This window comes from Benincasa hispida, chromosome 4, assembly GCF_009727055.1.
Source record: "Benincasa hispida cultivar B227 chromosome 4, ASM972705v1, whole genome shotgun sequence".
Classification (NCBI taxonomy): Eukaryota; Viridiplantae; Streptophyta; class Magnoliopsida; order Cucurbitales; family Cucurbitaceae; genus Benincasa; species Benincasa hispida.
This window is the reverse complement of record NC_052352.1, coordinates 28,580,509-28,592,414: the sequence shown is the minus strand read 5'-3', so window position 1 is coordinate 28,592,414 and position 11,906 is coordinate 28,580,509. Positions and strand designations below refer to the sequence as shown.

Sequence of the window (11,906 nt, the reverse complement as noted above, 5' to 3'; positions counted from 1 at the left end):
AAAGGAGAAAAATAAAGCCAAACAAGGTAAATGTGATTGACTGGTTTTGGAGACTTGTTTAGTGGAGAATGATGATTCTGCCTAGATTATAGACTCTAGGGCCACTAACCATGTTTGTTCTTCTTTTTAGGGAATTAGATCCTGGCGGCAACTTGAGGCTGGTGAGATGACGATGCGAATTGGCATCGGGTACGTCGTCTCAGCTGTGGCAGTGGGAGGCCTTCGGTTGACTTTACAAAATAGGTTTATCATTTTGAATTTTGTGTATGTTGTTCCCTATTTAAAGAGGAACTTGGTTCTTGTAAAGTCGTTGATTGAATGTAAATACACTGTAAACTTTTTAGTTAATAAAGTGTTTATTCTGAAATATGATGTTGAGATATGTTCAGCTAAACTGGAAAATAATTTGTATGTGCTAAGGTCGTTAGCAACAAATTCCTCCATAACATAGAGATGTTTAAAATTGTCGTAACTAAAAAAAATGACTTAAAGTTTCTCCTAAAGAAAATGCCCAACTTTGGCACCTTCGTTTAGGGCACATCAATCTCAATAGGATTGAGAGGTTGGTGAATAATGAACTTCTAGACGAGTTAAAGGAAAATTCTTTACCTGTGTGCGAGTTATGCCTTGAAGGCAAGATGACTAAAAGAACTTTTACTGGAAAAGGTTATAGAGCCAAAGAGCTTCTAAAGTTAGTGCATTCACACCTTTGTAGTCTGATGAATATGCGAGCCAGGGGAGGCTACAAATATTTCATCACTTTTACTGATGATTATTCAAGGTATGAGTATGTTTATTTAATGCAACATAAGTCAGAATCCATTGAAAAGTTTAAAGAGTTCAAGGCTGAGGTGAAAACGCATTAGATAAACAGATTAAAACACTTCGTTCTGATAGGGGTGGAGAGTTTTTGGATTATGAGTTCCAAAACTATTTGATAGAACATGGAATCGTTTCTCAACTCTTAGCACCTGGTAAACCTCAGCAGAATGGTGTATCAGAGAGGAGAAACAGAACCCTGTTGGACATTGTTCAGTCGATGATGAGTTACGCTTCCTTACCGAACTCGTTTTGGGGTTTTGTAGTAGAGACTGCAGCTTATATCCTCAACTGTGTTCCCTCCAAGAGTGTTGCCAGAACACCTTTGGAGTTGTGGAACTGGTGTAAAGCTAGTTTACGTCACTTCCGCATCTGGGTTTTCCCAGCACATGTGCTTGAGGCTAATCCTAAGAAACTGGAACCACGTTTGAAGCTGTGCCTATTTGTAGGCTACCCCAAAGGGACACAAGGGATTTACTTTTATAATCCTAAGGAAAAGAAGGTGTTTGTGTCGAAAAATGCTACATTCCTTGAGGAGGATCATATAAAGGGAGCATAGTCCAAGAAGTAAAATCGTATTGAGTGAACTTTTCAAAGAAACTACTGAAACTTCAACAAGAGTTGTTGAAGAGCTTGCTACATCAACAAGAGTTATTGATGGAAGTTCATCTAGTAGGTCAAATCCACCTCAACAGTTGAGGGAAGCTCGACATAGTGGGAGGGTTGTGAACCCACTTATTCGCTATATGGGTTTAACTAAAATCCTGACTATAGTAGCCGATGGTGAGGTTGAGGATCCGTTGTCTTACAAGAAGGCAATGGAGGATGTCGACAGAGATAAATGGGTCAAAGCCATGGATCTTGAGATGGAGTCTATGTACTTCAACTCAGTTTGGGATATTGTAGATAAACCTGGTGGGGTTAAACCTATAGGTTGTAAATGGATCTACAAGAGGAAACAGGGTGCTGATGGGAAGGTACAAACCTTCAAGGCTAGACTTGTGGCAAAAGGTTATACCCAGGTAGAGGGAGTTGACTTGAAGAGACTTTCTTGCTTGTTGTCATGCTAAAGTCTATACACTTCCTCCTATCTATTGCCTCATATTATGATTATGAGATATGGCAAATGGATGTCAAGACTGCTTTTCTGAATGGCAATCTTGAGGAGACCATTTACATGGTGCAGCCCGAGGGATTCATAGCCCAAAGTCAAGAGAAAAAGGTTTGCAAGCTGAATCGGTCCATTTATGGACTGAAATAGGCATCTTGATTTTGGAACATAAGGTTTGATACTGCGATTAAATCATATGGCTTTGACCAAAACGTTGATGAACCTTGTGTCTACAAGAAAATCATCAACAGTTCAAAAGTTTTCTTGGTGTTATATATAGGCGATATCCTACTCATTGGGAATGATGTAGGTTTACTGACTTCAATTAAGAACTGGTTAGCGACCCAATTTCAAATGAAAGATTTGGGAGAGGCTCAGTTTGTTCTTGGGATTAAGATCTTTCGGGATCGAAAAAACAAAGTGCTAGCACTGTCTCAGGCATCGTACATTGAAAAGATGTTGAGCAAGTACTTGATGCAGAACTCGAAAAGGGGCCTTTTGCCTTTTTGGCAAGAAGTTTCATTGTCTAAGGAGTAGTGTCCTAAGGCAACTCAAGAGGTTGAGGAAATGAGACGGGTCTCCTATGCATCTGGTTTGGGAAGTTTGATGTATGCGATGTTATGTACTAGACCTGACATATGCTACGCAGTAGGGATAGTCAGTAGGTATCCGTCTAATCTAGGATTGGGTCACTGAATAAGCGTCAAGAACATCCTCAAGTATCTTCGGAGAACGAGGGACTACATGCTTGTGTATGGGTCTAAGGACTTGATCCTTAAAGTATACACGGGCTCTAATTTTCAGACTGATAAGGATTCTTGGAAATCCACCTCAGGATTAGTGTTCACTCTTAATGGAGGAGATGTAATATGGTGAAGCACCAAACAGGGATGCATCGCTGACTTCACTATGTAGGTCGAGTATGTGTTGATTCGTTTATGAAGGCTCTCACGGCTACAGTGTTTGAGGGTCACTTGCAGAGTACGGGTCTACGAAACCGACTGCGGCTGGACTAAGGCAAGTGGGAGATGTTTTACTGGTATCTATTGATAACTTGTAGAAATACATGTTATTTTTGCTTTTAAGTTAGAACAACTAAGGATTTTAATGATAAACTCTCCTCATTTTTAGTAGAAACGCATGGTTTATTCAAACATCAGCAAATTCATGCAAAAGAAGTTTTATTAGTGAATATCGCGACATTAATGCACTGTATTGTAGGATTTCAATGCAAGAATTAACATTAACGCTTTAGACAAGGGCCGCAAGAAAAGCTCTAATGCATGGGCCATGCAGAGAGAGTTCAAGGCAGAGAAGATTCATTGTTTCCGGTTGATTGTGTCACATCACCACTTGCAAGTATGGGCACCTGCAGCAGGCGGCATCTGAAAAGCTTCCAAGAGTCAAGCGGCCAACCAGGGCATGACTTTAATGCTGACCAGGGCATGGACTTTAATGCGACCCATTCACTAAGTCCCTATAGAGTTAAGAGTTTGAAAAATCATAAAAAGATCCTTACTCTTTGTAAATTGTAGTTATAGTTTTAATTCTGTAGAAGCTGTGTCGTGGTGTTGAGACGATTAAAAGGGTTGAGAACCACTACCACCATCAGTCGGGGAGCGGAGGAAACCACTCTTGAGAAAGATACTCCGTCCACTGCCTATACAAGTTATTGTACACAACGAGATTGAGCCAAAGAACTACAAGATATTGTATTCTTTGGCTTGACTCAGTTTCCTTCTTATTTATCGCTTTCACTCCATTTGATTGAATATTGTTTTTGTAAAGACTCCTTGTTTCTTTATAAAATTCATATATTTGATCCATCATACTTACTATTGTTTATCTCTTGTTTATGTTGAATGCATTAATACTTTATGCACAACTTCATTCTAAAGCCCAAGCCAACTTGACAACTTGGTAAAAACATCTTTAACTTAGATTGTTCGAAAGAATAACTAAGCTGCATCAAGTAGAATTCCTAGTACAGCTAGAGATAGACTTACTGGTGTTTCCTGCATTCTGTGTTAGACGCATGTATCCTAGAGATAGGCTTTATATGTTATTCGCATTGAGAAGTGTTGAATAAGGTCTAACACATAAAAAAACAGATAAGCAAATCATCCCATCTCATCCACATCACATCTTAGTTGTGTACATTCATCTTAGATCGACGCGTCTTCCTACCTCAAATTCCATTTTCTCATGACCCATCATTCACCACTTAACTCTTTTGTATCCTCTTGCACAGGCACAACAAGTTAGTGTAAATAATACATCTCTCACATTCATTTAGGAAAAACCCCTACAATAGATACAACGCAAGGCCTGCATTTGGTTAACTAAATCCCTGAGATCGACCTTGGACTTACCAAGAACTAAATTAGATTTATACTTGGGTCTAGTTTAGGAAAACTTGAATGTCATTATTAGGAGTTGTGTGCATTCCGTGCATATAACTAACGCCCCAATGTGTTACAATTACTTAAACGCTTCAAAGCATAAACGCATCACTTATAATTAGAACTTATTTCTCCAATTTATTTTATACAATACACTCTTAGAGCATCTCACGATAGCAATGAACAAGTTTTTGGCGCCGTTGCCGGGGATTCAGAAACAAGAACTAACCAGAAATTTCGTTTGTATCTGTTGTAGGAACACTTCAGTCGAGGGAGTATTACAAGCTACGCATAAGCTTGTGAAGATTTATGAGCAGGGAGAGCACTCCTAAATTTAGATACGACCCCGAGATTGAAAGGACCTTTTGGCGTAGGAATCGATCCAACCGTCGTTGAAGGTTAAGGCAGCAATTTCTTAGACAATAGAACAGGCATGAAGCAATGGCGGAAGAACAACCAAATCAGCAACTAGCTCATGCTGCACAGAATCCGATCCTGATGGCGAATAGCAGCACGCGTCCCATGAGGGAATACGCGTCCCATGAGGGAATACGCGTCCCCTGTACTGTATGATTTCTCTCCAGGATGGAACAGGTTCGAAATGAAATCTGTTATGCTCCAAATGCTCCAGACTGCTGGACAATTTGGGGTGGTCATGGTAAAGATCCTCACACCCATATGAAGCGTTTCTTGGAAACATGTAATTCATTTGTGATTCCTAGAATCACCTCAGAGGCAATCAAGTTGTCCTTGTTTCCCTATTCTTTGCGTGATGACGCAAAACAATGGGTGAGCTCACTGGAGCCTGGTGAAATCACCACCTAGGAGAAGTTGGTGGAAAAATTTATGCAAAAATACTTCCCACCTACCACCAACGCGAGGAGGCTTCGAGAGATTATGAACTTTGAACAAGAAGATACTGAGACCTTAAGCACCGCATGGGAGCGTTTTAAGGGCTTAGTCAAAAATTGCCCAAACCATGGACTACCACTGACTATCCAAAGAGGACTAAATAGAGCATCATAGATGGCAGCAGACGTAGCAGCAGCTGGTGGACTTATGGACAAATCCTATACTGAGGCTAAAGAGATACTAGACCGCATTACTAAACACAATATGGAATGGGTGGATGATACATATGATGGAAGAAATGACAGGAGAAGGAAATCTCAGAATGTTAATTCTGTTGATGCCAATGCAATAGCCATACTTTCTACTCAAGTGGCTATGATGACCAGCCTTCTACAGAACATAACGTTAGGAAACGCATCAAATCAGCAGAAAATGAATCAGGTAGAGGTGTTTGGGCAGCCGACGGTCAGCTGTGTGGGCTGCGGAGATCCTCACTTCTATGCTGAATGTCCACAAAACCTTCAATCAGTATGCTTCATCAAAAACAACCCATTCTCTAATACATATAACCCTGGATGGAGAAACCATCCAAATGTTTCTTGGACATAAGGAAATCAGTAAGGAGCACCACCCAGGGGCGAAACCATCACAAAGGAATTGACCGCCGCCTGCCATTTCAACAAACGAATCGCAACATCAACAACCTTCATAGAGAGAACATGCATCGATCTCAGGATCTCCGCTTGAGAACACATATTAAAGGAGTACATAGCCCAGAAATGACGACGCGTTGTTGAAAAGTCAAGGCGTCATCAATTAGAAACCTGGAGATCCAGTGTAGGGCAGATAGCTAAGCGAGTTGAAATACAGGCAGCATGGAGTTCCTTACCTAGCAATACCAAATACTTTGGGAATACAATAAAATGGAAGGAGCAATGTCACGTTGGTGACATTGCGGGAGTGGAAGAGTTCTCTTGAAGAAAGAAGAATGAATCCAAGAAACAGCAGTCCTTTGAAAGAACGCATTACACGTTCAATGGATCAGGAAGAAAGAACGCCCGAGACTGCAAGCCATTCAGAATCTAGTCTAACGTGGGAAAGCCTGAGGTGCCACTGAACGCACCATTCCCTAGGCGTCTGATGAAGAAGAATGATGAACATCAATTCAAGTGCTTTCTTGAGCTTCTAAAGCAGTTGCACATCAACATTCCACTTATAGAGGCTTTGGAGCAGATGCCAACGTATGTAAAATTTCTGAAGGAAATTTTAACGAAGAAGAGAAAAGTCAGTGAGAAGGAAGTGATAGCACTAATGCAAGAATGTAACGCGTTAGTAAGCAACAATCTACCAAAGAAGCAGAAGAACCCTGAGAGCTTCACAGTTCCTTATTTGATAGGAGGATTGGATGTGGGTCATGCGTTGTGCGATTTAGGAGCCAACATTAATCTCATGCCACTTTCAATTTTTAAGAAATTGGGGATTGGTGAAGCACAACCTACTTCTGTCACCCTTCAGCTCGCTGACAGAACAATTAAGTACCCAGAAGGGAAGATTGAACATGTTTTGGTGAAGGTTGACAATCTCATATTCCCAGCAGACTTTGTTGTCTTGGATTATGAAACAGATAGGGAGGTACCAATTATCCTCGGACGCCCTTTCTTAGCTACCGGGAAAGTTTTAATTGACGTGCATAAAGGTGAATTAACTATGCGCGTGGACAATAAAGAGGTGAAGTTTAATGTGCTCAACGCATTAAAGTTCCCAGACAGTGAAGATTGTCAACTAAACAGCATTGAATTGCCTGAAGAAGAGACTCATGTATATGAGGTCCTCGCGTTGGAGGAGAGCTTGAAGGAATCAGAGCCGCCAAGTCTGAGTGAGGGCGAACAAAACCAACGCGTCTATCACTTGAAGAACCACCAGAACTCGAGTTGAAACAGTTACCTGGACACTTAGAATATGCATTCCTTGGAACCAACAACACTGTACCTATGATCATTTTCGCAAATCTTACAAAGCCTAATGAGAAATCTATCTTGCAGATGTTGAAAAAGCACAAGCGTGAAATAGGCTAGACGCTTGCAGATATTCGTGGGATAAGTCCATCTTATTGCATGCACAAGATTAGGCTGGAAGAAGGGAAGTCGGGGTCAATCGAGCCTCAAAGAAGGCTGAAGCCCATAATGAAAGAAGTGGTCAAGAAGGAGATTTTAAAATGGTTGGATGCGGGAGTTATTTATCCGATATCTGACAGTAGTTGGGTAAGTTCAGTCCAATGTGTTCCCAAGAAAGAGGGAACGACCATGATAGTCAACAGTAATAATGAACTCATACCCTCGAGAACTGTCACGGGCTGGCACATCTGTATGGATTATCGGAAGCTCAACGCAGCAACTAAGAATGACCACTTCCCCCTTTCTTTCATCGATCAAATGCTTGACAGACTTGCAGGTAAAGAATTTTCTTGCTTTCTCGATGGTTATTCTGGTTACAACTAGATTCTGATAGATCCGAAAGATCAGGAGAAGACTATGTTTACTTGTCCCTTTGGAACATTTGCATTCAGACGCATGCCCTTTGGGCTGTGTAATGCACCAGGGACATTTCAATGATGTATGATGGCCATATACTCTAACTTCCTAGAAAAGACCGTTGAAGTCTTCATGGACGATTTTTCAGTCTTTGGAGACTCATTCAAGTCATGCCTAGATAATTTGGAGGCCGTCCTCGCTCAATGCGAGGAGACAAACTTGGTGTTGAATTGGGAGAAATGTCACTTCATGGTGACTGAAGGAATTGTCTTGGGTCACAAAGTATCTAAGGCTGGCTTGGAAGTAGATGAAGCCAAAATAGATGTCATTTCAAAACTTCCACCACAAGAAAATGTTAAAACTTTACAAAGTTTTCTAGGGCATGTTGGCTTCTATAGACGGTTCATTAGAGTATTCTCTGAGATTGTGCGACCTCTGAGTGCATTACTAGAGGCGAACCAACCCTATGACTTTAATGAAGACTGCATTGATGCGTTTGAAACTTTAAAGTATGCATTGACGACAGCCTCAGTACTGATAGCACCAGACTGAATGCAGCGCTTTATTCTTATGTGAGACGTGAGTGAAGTGGCAGTAGGAACAATGTTAAGGCAGAAGAAGGGTAACTTGATACATCCCATTTCCTACACGTCTAAAACATTAAATGACTCTCAGAAACACTATACCACTACTGAAAAGGAAATGTTGGTTGTAGTGTTTGGTATTGAAAAGTTTCGATCTTACTTAGTTGGTGCATCAGCCACCATATACACCAACCAGTCAGCCATAAAATTCCTGATGAGCAAAAAAAATGCAAAGCCAACATTGATAAGGTGGGTGCTGCTGCTACAGGAGTTTAATATCGATATCCAAGATAGAAAGGGAATAGAAAATCAGGTGGCTGACCACCTGTCCAGGCTAGAGAATCAAGAAATGCAAGCCCAAGAAAGTGAAATCAAGGATGCATTTCCTGATGAAAGTCTATTTAGAGTTGAAGACAGAGAACCTTGGTATGCGGACATAGTCAATTATTTATCCACCAAGCAATTCCCTGAGAACTTCAACTCTCAGCAGAAGAAACGGTTAATTCATGATAGCAAGTTTTATTTTTGGGATGAACCGACTCCATACTGCGTCGATGCGTTCCGGAGGTGGAAACACAACGCATCTTAGCTGAGTGTCATGACTCTCCCTACGGAGGGCATTTTGGTGGGCAAAGAACCGCAGAGAAGGTCCTTCAAAGTGAATACTTTTGGCCCACCCTCTTTAAAGACACAAGGGAGTTTGTTTGAAAATATGACCCTTGCCAACGCACCGGGAATATTTCTTCAAGGGACGCAATGCCCTTGAACAATATTCTTGAATTTGAGTTTTTTGATGTTTGAGGCATAGATTTTATGGGACCTTTTCCCCTGTCCTGTGGCCAACAGTACATCCTGCTTGCAGTAGATTATGTATCTAAATGGGTAGAAGCAGTGGCCTATGCTAGGAATGATGCGTCTACTGTATTTAAGTTTCTTACTAGAAATATCTTTACACGTTATGGAATGCCGAAAGCCCTGATAAGCGACGAAGGTACGCACTTTTTTAATCGCATCATTTCCAAATTACTTGCAAAATATAATGTTAGGCAAAAGATTTCCACTGCCTACCACCCACAAACAAACGGTCAAGTGGAAGTATCAAATCGAGAAATCAAGTCCACCTTGGAGAAAGTCGTCAATGCAATACGGAAGGATTGGGCACAGAGGCTGAATGAGGCACTCTGGGCCTACAGGACTGCTTATAAAACTCTTATAGGTATGTCTCCATACTCTCTTGTATTTGAAAAAGCCTGTCATTTACCTGTAGAGTTGAAGCACAAGGCGTTTTGGGCAGTTAAAAGTTGAACATGAACTTAGATGCCGCGGACGTTCAACGCAAACTTCAGCTCAACGAGCTTGAGGAATGGCGATTGAACGCGTACGAAAACAACAAGTTGTACAAGGAAAAGAAAAAACGTTGGCATGATCAACGTATCAGTAAGAAAGAACTTATTGTTGGCCAAAAGGTTTTATTGTTCAATTCATGTCTGTGTTTGTTTCCAGGAAAGCTAAAATCTAGGTGGTCAGGACCTTTTATCATTAAAGCAATCTTCCCATATGGAATTGTGGAAATAACACAAGAAGATGGCACCAACGCATTCAAGTTAAACGACCAAAGAGTAGAGCCTTACTTTGAAGATGGACTGGAATGCCAGAAGTCATCTCTCGCACTACGCGAAGCCAGTTGAGGCCCACGTCGAAGTGTTCCTGCATTTGCAACGCCATATATTCCAGGGATGCTTCATCCACCTTTTTTTTTTTGTATTTTGTATTTTATGATGCGTTTGAATTTAATGATTTAGTTGTTTGGATGTTTTTAGATTGATTGTCTTTGTTTTTGCTTTTACAAAAGTTGGAAACTTGTTTGTTTTTCTTTAAAAAGTTGTGTATGATCGAATTTGGAACAACGGACGCGTTAGACGCAAGTCTAACGCATGGCCCAGTTGAAGAAACGCGTCTTGAGAACACAAAAACACTCGAGTATTTAGATAACCGAGATGACCCTTCAACTTCACATTTATTACAGACGTCAGGCGGCGCCTGACGTCAGCTACTACCATTTCCTTTCCTATAAAAAGGGCCAACGATTCAAGTTCTTCTTATGCTTCTTCTTCTTCATTTCACTCTTGAACCCTCTGAAATAAAAAGAAAAAAAAAGGAAAACTAAACCCCTCCGTCTCCCTCGCTTCCATCGTTCGAGCTTCTCCGGCCACCATGTCGTCTGCTTCAGATAGCCAGAATCAGAGTGTTAGCTTTAGGAATGACTCTCTGGTAAGCTCTTACTCCTCTGCCTCTGTGTCGATTTCACCCTCTCAAGCCCTAGGAAAACCAACAAAGCCCTCGCCCAAACCAAACCCACACACGGCGGAGCTACCTCTTCCCAGTGGCCGTCCGCTTTGAAACCTTCCTCAGCCACCATGAAACTCTCGTCCAAAGCCTCCAAAACCACCGTTACTCTTCCGGCCAAAATCCCTCAACCTAAACCTAAAACCCCTTGACCCTACCCCCAAGCCTAGGGCCAAGACACCTGCAAAACCAAAGACGTGTCCGTCACCTACGGCCGCATCCAAACCCGACACCAAGCCTGCCACACCACCAATTATCCCTAACATCACTATGGTGGGTACAACTCACAATCCACTCCCAGCCTATGCTCATAACGCACCGTCACCAGCAGTGCGTCCAATATGAGATATTTTATTCACTTCAATCTATGAAATATGAGATATTTTAGTTGCATTAACCATAAACCAATAAAATAAGATCCTTGGTTATCGTTGTAACTTAAGCATGTATGTGGAGACATACAAGTGGATCATATTTTAAGTGATAACCTAAATGGTCCGTAGTATATGAATAAAGGAGGGAAACCTTATCTTGGTAACGCTACGAGTGTGACTCGCTTTGTAGGTGTTACATGTGTTGTAAAGTGCTATAAATGGTCTGACCTTGACCATTCGTGTATTATACATGCGAGCGAGGATATACTCTATATAAAAGAGTTTGTATAAGACCGGACCACGAAATGTTTAGTCTCGTTATATAACATCGTTCATGTTAGAGATTTTCATTTCACTTGGATGACTAGTTAGGAACTCCTACCTATAAGGGCAGTCCTTTGATTTGCATGGGTGCGAGTGGCCAGATTGCCGACTCAAACTTACCACTTTGGGGATTCATCTGATTGAGAGTTGGGAACTCAGCTACACAAGACGAAATTCACTCCTTCCCCGAAGCGGGGGTAAGTAGATAAATTGATCCCTTAAGGCTGATACCGGGACTTGAACATTGTGGCGCCACACCTTCTCCTGGCCCGAGAAGGGTTTACTCATAGTGGGACTATGATGTATTGTTCATTAGAGGAATTAGTGATACTTAAGAAGTTAGATGTAACTACAAGGGCAAAATGGTAAATTGGCCTAGCTATACTTATGAGCGATTTGTGAAGGGTCATCATACTGTTGATTGGTTATATTCGATGGACACAGAAATATATTTGTAGTGCGAAGAGTGTAGCTATCGATCTTTAGTGGAGTGCCCAGTAGTTAATGAATGGTGGATATCATGATTAAAGAGTTTAGTTAGCTATTCACGTATCGTTGGAGCT

At 41.3% G+C, this 11,906-nt stretch overlaps 1 protein-coding gene and 1 non-coding gene across 2 annotated transcripts; one reads left to right on the top strand and one right to left on the bottom strand.

Annotated features, from left to right (window-relative positions):
- Positions 1-5,214: 5,214 nt before the first annotated feature.
- LOC120076953 lies at positions 5,215-5,318 on the bottom strand. The gene has a single exon (XR_005481698.1). It is a non-coding gene; the product is annotated as a small nucleolar RNA R71 (small nucleolar RNA).
- Positions 5,319-6,324: 1,006 nt separating this feature from the next.
- Positions 6,325-7,119, top strand: LOC120076153. Its single transcript, XM_039029924.1, has one exon. The coding sequence runs from the start codon at positions 6,325-6,327 to the stop codon at positions 7,117-7,119; it is 795 nt and encodes a 264-aa protein (XP_038885852.1).
- The last annotated feature ends 4,787 nt before the right edge of the window (positions 7,120-11,906 follow it).

Excerpts from the sequence above, each read along its gene's own strand:
- LOC120076153 (XM_039029924.1), top strand. The coding sequence starts at position 6,325 with ATGAAGAAGAATGATGAACATCAATTCAAGTGCTTTCTTGAGCTTCTA.